This window comes from Malurus melanocephalus, unplaced genomic scaffold (assembly GCF_030028575.1).
Source record: "Malurus melanocephalus ecotype Western Australia unplaced genomic scaffold, MMel_1.1 scaffold_66, whole genome shotgun sequence".
In the NCBI taxonomy this organism is placed as follows: domain Eukaryota; kingdom Metazoa; phylum Chordata; class Aves; order Passeriformes; family Maluridae; genus Malurus; species Malurus melanocephalus.
The window spans coordinates 1135115-1149708 of NW_026623298.1; the positions used below are offsets into that span (position 1 = coordinate 1135115).

Below are 14594 nucleotides of genomic sequence, written 5' to 3' on the forward strand. Positions count from 1 at the left end.
CCAGTAAATACTACACAACTCAAGTCCATCATCATTAATATTGTATCTGCCAGCTGCCAGTTGCCAGTAGGAAAAAGCCTGATCGGGATCAGATATAAGCTTATTTCTATTTCTGTCAAACTGAACAGTTTGAGGCTTTAAAATTTATTCTGGCTGTGGGGTCAGACAATACCTGATGCTGCTTCTGAGGACAAAATTGCCTGTTCCACAATGCTGGAAGAGATTTAAACTTRCATAGGAGCTTTTAATGAGCACTACATGAATTTGTGCTTTCTGGCACACAGCTGCATTACTTTTGACATGGTACAGGATTAACCATGTCACAGAAGCAAAATCTCTGGGAAGGATCCAGCCTGTCAGTTGCTAAGGGCAGATGAACCATTTAGAACAGGATCAAGCCTCCACCTTCCCAGGAGAATAACCTGATTGCACAGCCACACCAGCAGGGTATCTTTTTTCTTCTTCACTCTCTAAGCCAGTGCTCCTGCCCACATTCTGGAAACTTTTGGGAAGGAAGGGACTGTGGATTTAAATCACTCCAGGCTGATGAGAACCCAGCACACCTCCTCCCATCTCTCACACACGTGCTGCTGATACTAAGATGTTAGGTAAATTTTCTCCCCATCTGTCACATTTGGGCTTCGGCCAGGTATGTCCTAACATCTTTGCTTCTTTTCAGTGATTAATCAGGGATACCCTCCTCAAGTGCTCTGATCYGGTCAGACAAAGCCAAGTGCTGTCAGAAATCCTGCAGCTGGATGCCTGCAGGTGGCATGAAAAGGGCCATACACCACCACACTGCTGTCACCACTGGCAGTTCTCAGTTACTGCAACCTGCTTTACTTTCCCTGGTCAAATTTTCTGTGAGTGAAAGGGATGAAGGCTCATGAATACCCACTAGAAGTAATTTCATGTCTACATCCTATCTTTGATTTAAAGGTAAATATGAGCCCCTTGGGCTAAAGATGAATGAAATATTTAAGAGCAGGAGAAAACTAAGCAACCATCAGGAGTTCTGCCTCTATAGCTAWGTCACATAGTAATTAACTGATGTTGAAATGACTCTTTAAGAGATGATGCATGCTAGTGTGAAAGCAGAGAGAAAATTTTAACAACCTGAAATACTGAAGCCTCTGTCTCACTTCAGCTTAAACCCTCAGTTTTCTGCATTAACTTAACTTCTCATCTAATAACTTTGTAAACTTAGACAYATGTAAGTCTGCTGATACATCACACCACAATAAAAACTGAATCACCATTAGTTACTCTCTTAAAATAATTAAAAATCTGTTCCTGCTTTTTAAAAGGCTTTCCAAATTCAGAGTTTGTTTGCCTTTGTTTCACGTATTAAACTCCCCATCCTGCTTTCTGAAGGATGCCTTATCAACCTGCTAATCAAAATGATTGTTCAGGACAGGATTTCCAGGTGATCCTGCCATTCACCCACTAGGACTTGCCTGTCAGAAGCAGGGTTACATGGTTCTGCAGTGCACAGTAACACCAAGACCTGTGCTAGCTGAGACACCAGCCTGGATGGTGGGGAGGCCCCTCCAGMCTTGCCAGCTCTGATCCATGCCTGGGTGATGGGTTTGGTCTTGGAAACACAGATAGATTTTTACTGTGATGGAAGTTTAAATGAAGCAGAAACATGAGGTGCCTAAAATAAGTCAGAAAGGGTCATGTTTGCTGTTTATTATAAATTCTTATCCAGTTGCTTTCAGTCCATGCTGGCATGCAACAAGTTAAAAATTATCTCCAGCTGTAAGCGATGCTGCTTTGCGCTTACTTCCACGACAAATGGAAAACCAAATACTAYCCCACATGCCAAAACTAACATTTACAGGAATCTCATTAGTACTGCTGTTACACATGTGTGTCCTTGTGTCTGCAGAGCATGAAGGATTGAAGTAACAAACTGCCACTTGCTGCCAAACTCCTAGAAAGATGGAAAATATGGCTAAGAAAACTGTATGGCAYTCATGTTTTAGCACAATATGCTATTAATCTGCCAGCATCCGAAACAYTGCAGTGTCTAAACCATAACTTTGGACTCTAATTCTGGCATACAGCATAGTTCAGTAACTGAAATATTGCAWGAAAGCTGCTGGCATCACATACCAAGWGGAGGGAAACACTCATCTACATCCTTCTTGGCTACTTTTGGAAAATGGCTTTTACAACTGCAGAAGTGCAGACTCACACCATAGGTTGATGTCTGAAACAAGTTAACATCCCCCTTCTTAAAAAGTTTTTTAGAAAACAGGACAAGAGCACGGACGTGCCCGGCAGRAGAGCGTCAAAAGAGAATGCAACAGACATCACTACATGTTTTTAATGGTGGAAGCAACACTTCCAGATGAAGATGTACAGGAGCTACTTAAAATTATGACCTCAGAGACTGTCTTGCACTCCTAAAGTGCTCTAGGAAACAAAATTCTGTCTTTACAGACCTACCAAATGCATRTGAATAAAGGTATTTGTGATTTCCTTCTCCTAAGCTAGTTCATAYTATACAAAGCACATATACAGCATTTTTCTTCCTATTTAAAGTGCATTATAAATGCCTTAYGCATTGGAAAAGCGCTCTGAGTGCACCTATCAGCTTTTTGATCAAAACAGCTTGCTGCCTGGTAGGGGCAGCAGAATCGGTCGATTTATTTCATAAAACTTTATGTACAAAGCAGCAGTATCCATGAAYGTAATGGTCAGAATATAGAGTCTATGGGGTAATTTTTCTTACAATTTATAGCAAGATTACCCATATTCCACAGTTTTCAGATTTTATTGAGATTTTATGGGACTATATGGCTTGAGCAGTTAACTGCACCTAGTRCGGTTATGGTTCACAGAGGATGGGAATTGGCACTGAATGCACTGTGTAACTAATCTACCAGAGAATATTAATTGCTATGATCCAATCAAAGGCTATATTTAAAATCATTGCAACAGTCAAATAATTTGCCATAAACCTGTAAAAGAATAGCCGTATGGAGAAACACAGGGGTGAGAGTGATTGCATGGATGTAATATATGCACATATTTAAGCATCTCTGTCACTGGGTTGTATACATACACACACAAACCCATTTTTTAAACAAAGGACTTTTCTCTTTCTAAGCTATTTCAATGCCATGAGACCTCATCTACACAAAAAATACCTACTAAGACTACTGAGATTTATTTCTCACTGAGCATCCTATATACAAATACTCCATCACCAAAAGCAAACAAAGAAAACAATAAGGACAGAATATACTTAATAKTAAATAAAATACTGCAAAACTACTACACAATGGCAGCAGACTGCAACTYAACACACTGCAACAGTCCAAAGGTATTTCAGACATCAGGAAGTCTCCAGCAGGTTGGTCCAAGGCACAGTAAAACCCAAGACAGAGATAAAATAAATGAGAAGTTTTAGGCATGTGTTTCTGCTGGATCCAAATTTGTGGGATAAAAGTAACCAGATCAAAGCTCAGCCCTGGTGAGAATACAGAACTGAAGTGCCAGAGGCATTCTTGGCATGGAAGACAAGAAACTAACAACTTCCAAAAGGTGCAGGGACTATGGATATGTCAAGATAGATTTACTCATTCTGCTTATGCTGGGCTTTGCAAATAAAGTTGAAATATGCATCTATCCAATTTCCTTCCTCAAATTTGCTCCTAGGTGAAAACATACATGATATCAAATCATGTTGATGAACCTTAAAAGAGCATTTGCTTCTACAAATCCAAGCATATCAGTAGTATATCACTAGAAATGGTACTTTTCTGGAAATTTAGGAAGACTGCTTAGGGAAGTCCYCATAGTCAACCTAATCCATTTAGTCTTAAATCAACCTCCTTAGTTTTAAATACCACAGCATATCTTACAGTCTGTTTTAACTCTCCATTCTTGCAAGAACTACTGCTTACTCTAGTTCTTAAATAATGTGCGCCACCTTCAGGAGCACAGGTCCCACCCTGAGCACAAGCCTTTCCTCTGCCTGTTTCTCATCCTGGTCAGCTATTGCCAACCTGCTCCTCCTTTCCCAGAACCAGCAGTGTTTCTTGTAGCTGAACCAACCCAACAGGGGAAGAGAGATTCAGCATCCTYAAGGGCAGTAGGGTGGAGGTGGACAGGCTGGAAGATGTACAGCCACAAAAGACTTTGATGCATAACAACAAAATAATTGTAGCTAAAGTAGAAACTCTCAGCCTCAATGCAACTCAAATCCAAAATAACCATCTACTAAAATTCAGAAAGGAWAATTACTCCACATGGAACAAAAAAGGCAACACTACTGGTTTTAATCAAAAGYCTCCTCCATAGCATAATTTATACAAACAGACCATATAATCTGGCCTKAAAACATATGGAACAGTTCTCTTAATTTCTATCTTTGTACTACAAATTGCATTTATTTTTGCAGAATAAATTTTACAGTAGGTAGAAATAACAGGCTRTACTTCAAAAAACAAGGGCAGTGGATAACTGCAATCCAATGGTGCTACATGTTTTAAATCACAAAAATCTGCAGAAAAACACTGCTTTTACTACTTATTAATATAGCTACAGTKAGGAATATGGCACAGTGCCAACTGTGAAAAGACAAAACCTATGTATTTTTGCCACTTTTAAATATAGATACAACACAAAAATAGTCCAAGCCCATGTCCTTACAGCTGTTTATGTACAAAGGAAGCGGACAAAGTTCAGCTGAGTTCAGCTGGCAAATTTAAATTTATATTTAAGTGTTCTGTCCGCTCAATTTTGCAACTGATTGTCTTCTGAAAACCTGTAAGAATGAGAATCCATATATTTGATTCCCTAGAAATATCAAAATTGCACAGGTCCTTAGTGCACCATTATCAGGAAGGAGTTTCTAAAGGCTCTTCAATGAATGGAGTAACTCCTCCAAACCACAGGAAACAATTTTTAAGGATATTGTAATCTGCAAAACCTGCTCYAGAGGGACATGATTTGCCAGCAGTATTCATGGATATCTTCTGAAAGCAAAGGACAGTAGTCCAAACCACTCTTGAGGTTCACATCATAAAAACGATGAGGTTCTAGGTTTTTCACCAAAATAAAAAGCTGGAATAAATTCTGCAACACAGAATATGCTACATTTTTTTCCCCTATGCTCAGTCTCAGAAAGTGTGGCATYGTTTTTTTGCTTGCAAATTTCCTCTTAAAGGAAGAAAAAAATAGAGAAAAAAACGGAAGTACCTTGAGGCAGACATGCAGTATGGAAAATGTTAGTCTAAACAGTTAACATACAGACAGACTTGAGGCAACTGCAGATAGGGGTTTAAKGGAAACCATCAGGCAGTCTTATCTATAGGTGCTGCTACCCGCTGTGCCTCTAATTATACTTTTACCAACCCTCACCATTGCTAAACAGGAAGRAAAAAAAGCAAGGAAAGAGTTTTTCAGGGGACTTTAAAATATTGTATGAAAGAGCATTAATGTACAACAATGTCTAGTCACAACCATCTAGACAACACAGTAAAAAAGCTCCAAGCATTTTTTAAAGCTGTGACAAGAGCAGTGACCACTGAAGGAAGTGAACTTTAACTCCTTGCCATGATGTCAGGGTRGCAGAGGGCACAGCCTGGCCGTGCAGCGTCCACAAGCACTTGTGCCTGGCTCACTCCCCTCTGTGCCCAACAGCCCTAACAYACTGCTCTGGTTTGTGTGTATGAAATAATGAGAGGAGAAGGCTGTAGGGGGCACCTTGAACAGCTGGGCTGGTCCYGTGGGGGCTGCACAGAGACCCCCTCCAATTTGGGAACCTCCCTTGAGTGTCTCCTCCCCAAATGGGTGCACCGGGGGAGGAAGGCACAGGGTCAGCAGAGCAGTCTGCACATAACTCTGCGTGTRTATGCAGGTAAGTGCTGTGGGGTTAGAGAATGGTGTCAGGAACTTGCAGAAATTTAGTAAGATTTTTAAATGGCAAGTGTTGTATTACCAACACTGAACACAGTGTTCACTAATTACCTTCTAATTAACTTCCTAAAAATGCACCAATCCTGATTTTGATTTAGACCAGATTTTTATCTTGCAAAAGCACATCACTCTGACCTAAGGATGCTTTTGCAGAATGATAGCCCCGTCTCCCACTGCCTGCCTTGGGGTGTAGCACGTGGCACAGGACCTGATGGGATGTTGCTGGCACCTAGTATATACAAAGACTACTTCTCTTCAAAAGAAAAAGAAACTTTGAAAGGAAAAAAAAAATATGGGAGAGGGGAGGCAGCACAACAGCAGAAATAAACAGCAAAATGGGAGGCAGAAAAGGAGATCTGAGACTCTTCTGAAGAGACAAAGAATGCCATGATGAATGACACCATGGAGAAGGATGCAGGAGGAGGACATGACAGTATAGGTTAGAAATATTAACAGAAATGGAGGGGAACATGAAGCAGAGTTGCTGAAAGCGGCACTCAAAGAGCAGTCAGCAAGATGGGAAGGACTAGAAAAAACAGAAAAATAGAAAAAGAAGGGGAAACAGAAGGCAAGATAGCCATTTCTTGTGCCAGAGGGAAGAGAGAATTCAAACAGAACATGAAAAAAGATCTATTTGCTTGAACTGCCTATAAAAGCACCACCAAGACAGTTTCGTCTGAGAGAGTGAGAGAGAAAGGAGGACTGAGAAGCATCAGGGGAAGCAGAAAACCACCTGAGTAAAACACCTAGAGGCAGTATTAGAGGGATGGTGACAGCCTGAGAAGGTTTTGCAAAAAAAAACCTAAAGATTAAATGGTTCTAGTCAAACCTGGAAGGAAGAAGAAAATTCACCATGAGAAAAATAGAATTTGGAATAACAAGGAAAAGCTTTTCTCTATGCCCTGATTCTTGTGTTTTTTCCCCTCACTCAGCACCTGAAACCTAGAAAAACAGGARAGGTCTGAACTCAAGTCTGATGTCATTTTCATTAATTTTAATATTAAAACCATCTCTGTTCAGGAAAGTGCCTAAAGTCTCGATTGTGTGAAAAAGGCCTTACATAAAGGCTAATATAAAACATAATTTTCTGTGCTTCCCAGTGGCACCCCTGGATCATCAATGTGGTCTCTGAATTAGCACCAAGGCAGGAACAACACAGGGATTATGCTGCCAGTGCTCTCGGTGGATCGACTGTTTCAGTGTGCAAATCTTTCTGTTTCTGAGAATTATCAGCATTCATGTAGAAGCTGAAAGCTGTGACTCTAGATGACTCCAAACCTGCATTTGTCCAYCAGCTGGCAGAGGATTAGGAACTAATTCAATTTGACAACAATGTTCTGTTAGGATCTGTGTACGTTTGTTTTTTGTTATCAGCACAAGAGCTGATCACTGAAGGGAATTTAGTCTGCACACACGTGAAATTCATTTAATTGGTTAATTTGTGCGATATCACTGMATTAAATTATTTATATTGTTTTGCATTAAAGAATGAAAAACACTCCAGCAAAAGCTGATAAAAGATGACTACCTAGAGTGGATTGCTGCCCATTATTCTTCCATTGTATTTATTCAAATTAAACTGTACTTTTTAATCAAAATAATWAGGGACAACAAAATGAGTACAACTCATGAGAAAGAAATTACAATTTATAATAAATTGAAGAACTGTTAATCCCTTCTTTTTCTTTAACTGAGCATTAACAGATGATGCAGGGGCTAATRGCTAATGACCTCTGCCAATTAGAGCACAAAGGCCATATTGTCAGGGCAGGTCAGAAGGCAYAGAGTTCATGGGCTGAAATCCCTCAGCAGATTAAATTCGGGAATTTTGCTGATGACACTTTGGGGTAACCAAGTTCTAGTTTGATGAGATCAGGAGGTGCTTCTATAGAGGAGACTACAACCAGAGCCAAATAGCACTTCTGAAAAGAAAACAAACAAGAAAGTTTCTCAATGAACTCAAGGTCAGATGCACCTCAAAGCTCCAAAATCAAAATACAGACTGAAACTTTCCTTTTTTTGTTGGGGTCCCTCCTCCTCCACCCCAGACTACATGGTGCAAAGTTATGGTTTTATTCATAATTTCTTGACATAAAGGCACAAACTAATTTTAAAGCTTAAAATTAAACTCAGATCAACAGTGAGTTCATTTCCTATGTCCAAGCCTATTGAGAGGGCACAGTCACCACTTGGGATWCTGAAGGAACAGTAGGAGAATCACAGACTAATAGACAACAGGATCCCCCTAAACATTCAAAATGGCACATCACTGTAGTCCCATACAGTAATACATAGTTGCCAGTTTATTAAAAACAGACATGAGAGATGTGAAACAAGTTGTTGAGACTTGTTTACCATACAATTAGGAACACCAGAGATGCTAAAGGACTGAATGTCCTGCAGTCTTGTAAGCTCCAAAGTAAGGTTATCTGTCAATACCCTCCCTTTCTCCCTCAAGCAATACCTCATTTCAGGGGAAAATTACCATATTTTGTTCACTCACATGCAATGAGCCTTGAAATGAGTATCTCATTCCTTTTCTCATATTCCAATCTCTGTCACTAATGCGACCTTTATAAAGCTGTGCTTTCAAAGTTTCTGGGCACATCTGTTTTTCCTTTTCTTCCTCCACCCATCATCTCACTATCTCTACCAAGTTTTTTCTGCCTCAGTAACTGTTGGGTTCTCACTTTTTCTGCTTTCCAGCTCCCCTTTCTGTGTTCTTTGGACATCTCAAGAGTGTATCTATCCTTCTGACACGTGCCTCTTCCTCCCTTCACACCTCCATGTGCCTCTCGGGTCTTATGTCTGCAAAACTCATTCCCAACAAAAACACTCTATATGGCTTCCTTCCTTTCTCCTGTTTAATCTGGAAGAATAAACTGAATTCAAAGTTGCACTGCACTCTTTGAGCTTAATAAAACTTACTTCTCTGCATCTGCTAATGCTCTGTGGGCTACAAGCCTTTCCTTCACACATTCCTAGAGCCCAATGATTGCTTTCTCCTTACTGGGGAACAAGCYCTCTGACATTTCTCTCCTTGCTAAATCTGAAACATCTGGTGAGTTTTCCATGTACATCTGTGATGTTTTATATATTGTCATCAGTGTCATACACTGACATTTTTTCCATTGTCCYACCTCTTCAGCTTCTGGGGAGCATYTATTTTGCTCAGACAAAACCTGCCACAAGTTGCCTGAGCATCTAACACCACTGCTGGACTCAGATTTTTAAAGGTTCCTCCCAATCRTGTAAGTTGCAACACAGTAAGCATGGAAACTAACAGCTTTATAATCATCGTTATGTTTTTCTCCAACAAGACCAGTTTCAGAGATGTCAGAGACGCACAAAATTGGTTCCACCTTACCTTTGACATGGCTTCTCCCATCCTCCAACAGTGGTACTACAATAGTGTTGTTCATATTCCCAGGTGATCTCACAGCTGTATAGACAACAGGTACCGACTGTACCACCACGGGGATGCGGTGCACGTGACTCATTTTGTTGGACTGCAAGTTCATGGGACTTGAAGGTGGTACTGGATGGATAATGTGCAAAAACTGCTGGCCCCCAACACCAGATGCAGAGGCCACAAGAGGACCTGGAGTTAATACTGACGGTACAGATGCTGCTGAGGATACTGATGTTATTACTGTGGGGGATGAAGCTGGCCGACTAGAAGAAGAAGAAGTAGAAGTRGAAGAAGGGGAGGAGGCTGATGCTGTCATGGAAACTGGTGAAGATGAAGCTGCTGTAGGAGACGACCTGGCTTTGTTTATTGACAAGTCCACTGGTTCAGTCTGTGTTTGGAAATGGTCTGTTGATAATGAATCCTCTGCGGGGTCTGCCTTCATGTTGTTYAGTAACAAGGGTACAGCATCCATATCTGGGTAATTGTGGACGTTTGGAGACTGTTGAGGAAGAACAAAGGGACATAGTTACACACGTGGCTAAAGGATGACTTGCACACCCAATTGCTAMTGTACACTATGCAATCTTATCATGAAAACCATGGGACTTGTTTCCTTTTCCTGGGTTAGCTCATAATTTTAAAGTACAAATTGTATTAGAGAGCACAGACACGTTTCCATTTGAACAGAATATTAAAAAGAAAAGATGTGCTCCTCCCATTTCTTACAAAGCATCAGGATTAACAGTAAAAAAACAACCTGTTTCTTTGTCCTGTGAAAAGTCACCAGTGACAAAAATTTTAGTATCTTCAGTGGTTAACAACTCTTTATATTGACAGAACATTTTTTCCCAACATTTCATTTTAAACTACAGCATTACTCTCTTGTGACACCATCATTCAGACATGAAGAAAAATTGGTTAGCACCATTGCTGAAACAACTTTCTGCATGCTCAAAGACTGTAATTTCTCTGCACTTGTCTACCTTCTTCTAGACTAGGAAGACCTGGCTTCTTCCTTCTGTCATACATTCACTTTAAAAGTACATGCCTTAGTACCCTTTTCGTTCTTTACAGTGACCTTCGCAGGTTTGTACGCAACACTTTGCAGAAGGTGGTGCCTTATGCTACTCTCAGTCCTTCAGTTCTGTTTGACTTCTGCATTCTAAATGGGCATTGATAATGAACTTACAGGTCAGTACAACGCCACATATTTGTACGGTTGCCCTGTTAGAAGCAATGGTTACAGCAATTCATTATTCTGAACTAGCCCATTAGATATCCTTCCCCATTGTTATTATTTTTTTCAGTACTAATTAAGTACTATTTTCCTGAATTCATGAAATAATTTTATGCTTTAGACTAATTCTTTCAAAGTTGGTTGGACTAAATTTATTCTAGAGTGGTGCCATCTGCTACTTTTATAGTTTTCCCTTATTTCCATCATCAAAGAGGTTAATAGAATTTTTGAATAATGCTAGACCAAAGACAGATCCCTGGAGAAGCTCATTTGATATATCTTTCCATTTTGACAGTACATCATTAGTAACCAGTCTTTAAAAATGTTTTTTCAAGCAATTTTCAACAGGCAGAGCAAGGATGGAAATGCCCATCGATAACCTGGTTGTAAGACAAAGTACAGCTCTCRGCTCCTCAGCTAAGTACATCCATGGCACTGCACTGCAGCAGAGCTTCTCTGCAGAGAGGCATTTGCACCCTGTTACAGCTGTGCTACCAAAAACCAGCCTCAGTACAAAACATTGCTCCTTCAAACCTCACTTGACCCAAAACAATTACTACATATACAGATCTAACAAGCAATCTTTTTACAGTACTTAAGCAGCTCTAAATGCATTATCTTGATCTCTAGATTATAGCATTTACTAAGTATCTAAAAATACTGAGTCAGAAATATTTAAGMTAGGAATATTTTAATATATTTACTGCATATAAACTAACAATCAATAGAGCTATGAATTCTTTTTGGGGTTTTTCATAACCAACTACATGAAATATTTCCAAGAAAAGCCCTCTTTGGTTAGTGTCAAACTTCAACAGAGAATGGAGTTCTATTGAAAAGGAAAACAGAAACACTAATATTAAAAAATGCAATAATAAGGACCTAAGTGGATAGTATCCCTGGCATGCTGAAAGATGAGATGTTCTAGTAAATCTCATCTGTTTTGAAACCTAGCTGATTTAGACTGGTTGTTGGATCTGACATTTCCCCCCATTCGAAAACAGTATCTGTAGAAGAGTAAGTACCTTCCTCTATTCATACAGAAATCAATTTAAAATAAAGGGATCACCATCCAAATAAAGGATTCACCTGGACCCTGGATCCTGCTGCTCTGTTGTAATACAAATAACAAAAGCAAAAAAAAATCTTTTTATAAAGACAATGGGAAATTCTGCCAAAAAAAGAACACAAACTTTTCAAAACACAGCTGTGAGTGACAAGGCTGTGGAAAGCTCCTCCTCAGGAAGGCACATCTGCCCATAACTGCCAGGTGATGATTCCTGGTAACTTCCTCTGGAACATCTTATCCTGGCTATTGTCTGCAGTGAGATCCCCCACTGTGCTATCATAAAGAAAAAAMCATACACATACATGGCGCAAGAAGTTAATTTGTCAAATCTTGACAAGTCTCATCTGTGTTCCCTTGGGCAGACAGGCTGGTTCAGCTAAACTGAACAGACAGGTGGCAGAGAAAAGGCAATGTGGAGMGGCACACCCTGCACGGGCTAGACCTGAACCTTCATTAGGCCAAAGGCAGCATCTCCTATCTTAAATGTTTGAGAGAAGAGGTTAAATGGCGTAAACTCATGTGCAAGAGAGATGAGGGATCCCCTCATGCATATGGCTGCACAAGTGTCATCTAGAAGCGCCAGCTCTGCCCACAGGGCAGATAAATCCACCATGCAAGAAATCTAACATGTTGCCTTACTTCCAAGTTTTCCCTGGGTACCAGAGGCAGATTTCAGGTTGACTCACTGCCACCTCGGCAACACRATGTTTTATTCTGTGACCTGAAGGATGGATTACCTGCTGCTGCTGTCCTTCATTGCTTTTCAGAGCATCCTAAAGAGCTCTGAGGGCACAGGGCACTTTGTGTATGCAGTGCATACRTATCAGACTGTTCATAGCAGATATTTCAGAGATATTTCAGAGACTGGACACAGGAGAGCCATATAGACCTCAAAAGCAGTCTGTTGCCAAACTGAGTGCATCTACCCCGAAGTCCCACCTGCCTTTACAGCAAGCAGCAATAGGTCYGTCACAAGAACAGTAAAGAAGAGCCCCAAACCCTCCTGCAGCTCATACCACACAAAGTATTTGTTCTGTGGATAGACTTTATGGTCTTTGAGTCAAAGCACAGGTCACGACCTACAGATTTTTCTAGGTTGTGCTAAGAACAGGCCTTTGTTTCACTATATTAATTAGACCTACTCCTTTGGGAATCTAAAAAAAAAAGTAACATGCAACTTCAGACTTTCATATAAATCACTTTCTCTTTCAATAGCTCTTCTACATTCATTTCTGTTTGTATATTTGTACATTCCTTATATTACACCACCCCTTCCCTAGGTATTCTCTTCTTGTCCAGAGCTGTTGGATTTTACTATGGTAAAACAGTTAGTGTTATTATTTCAGTCTTCAATTTCAGTCTTCCATAATAATAAAACTAAGCTCAAAACCTTTACAATTCCCTCATGAATTACTCCAAACAGGATGACAACTGGTAAGCCCTTCCACGACCTCCTTTCCCTGACAAAACTCTAAGACTAAGGATGCCCTTTCTTTGGTAAATTCAGGATGTGACTGATGTCAGCTGACATYACAAAAGACAGCAGGATCCTTATCAAAACCGGTTTGTATGTCTCATATTTAAGATAAAAACTGTAAACAAGTGCAATATTTTCTTCCGCTGGTGGTAAACAAAGAGATCTACCCCAACAACTCGCRCTCCCTAACCATGAGATACAAGTGGTACAGATGTTTCTCCATTACTTCAGATTTTATCTAAGCTGCCAAAACTCTATTCAGTATGTGAATCAAAACTTGGAGCATTATATTTATCATTATTTTTTCAAAATGGATGGAATAAGAAAACTTTTCCCTATGCTGATAGCTATTCCAAAATGAGGACCTATGGGAAGAAGAGCAGCCAAAAGCAATGGCTGAATTCTCAGAACACTATTTCTTAGCATCTCCCACTCATGTTATTAACTGAGAAATAACTGTTCAATTCCTTGGACAGCGAGTGTTGTTAGTTTTATTTAATGGAACTACATCTTTTCCGAGAAGACAATAAAGCTGTGGCTGGGATGTTCAGTATACCTTCAGCCATTCTTTCAGCTCATAAAGTCAACTGGAAGAGAAACAAATGGTGTGTTCATTCTTCTCTCTAGTTCTGTCTTTCCATCCTCATCTAGTGAACTGGGCTTCTTGTGGTGGTGTRGGCTCAGAGGATTGCTAGTTTGGGCATCTGAGGCAGACTTTTCCTGTCTGGCTCCCAAAAGCGTCTGTATTGGTTTTGCAAACTTCATTTTGGTTTTAGGAGTCTAAACTCTGTTTCTGAGAGTTTGGCAGCTTTCAGAACATTCGGTGACTTAGAAAGGGTTCATCCTAAGGTCCTCGTAACTCAGTGGGCTGCCTTGGACACCAGCCCAGACCATGGAAATACAGCATGAAGGGGTACATCTCCACATGGCTTCCCTCATTTCACTGCTCCRGCCCACTGGTACAATGGAGAGGGACAGCCTTAGCCCTGCCACCTCGGAAGCAAATCTCAGCAACGCGTGTCTCTGTGACACTGCTGTTGCATCCTGATGTTGCTCACCATCCACTCAAATCCAGGCTGAGACAGAACTGGAAGGTAGGTTAGGATGGTTTCCTGCTAGAAAAGGCTTTTTAATAAAGCTGCAGCCTCTATTAATCAGCRCTCTTGGCACATGCTTTTTGTGCCTGCCCTTTTAAAGCTGCACACCAGTATTCTCTGCAGTGCTCTGTTTCATTAGCTTGTCATTAACAAATGCCGCCAAGTACGTAACATGTGATTTCCCTATTCACAAAGCTTTTTTTGGCTGAATAAAAAAGCATTCCTTACTTCTTATTCCCAGACCATTATGGAAAAACAACCAGTCTATCTTGCAATCAGACACAATACCCTGAGCAAAACATGATGAAGCTGTGGCTGATAGTATCCTACCTGCTGGGCAGCCATCCTTTCCTGCACAGTTCTTCATC

At 40.4% G+C, this 14594-nt stretch overlaps 1 protein-coding gene across 4 annotated transcripts in view; it reads right to left on the reverse strand.

The window, feature by feature from the left end:
* KLF12 (KLF transcription factor 12) overlaps positions 1-14594 on the reverse strand; it is a 236031-nt gene that overhangs the window by 81286 nt on the left and 140151 nt on the right. For all 4 annotated transcript variants that reach the window (XM_057366473.1, XM_057366471.1, XM_057366472.1 and 1 more), the window contains one exon: positions 9302-9845. In XM_057366473.1, coding sequence (XP_057222456.1) covers positions 9302-9845 — 544 coding nt within the window. The remainder of the gene's footprint in view (positions 1-9301; positions 9846-14594) is intronic.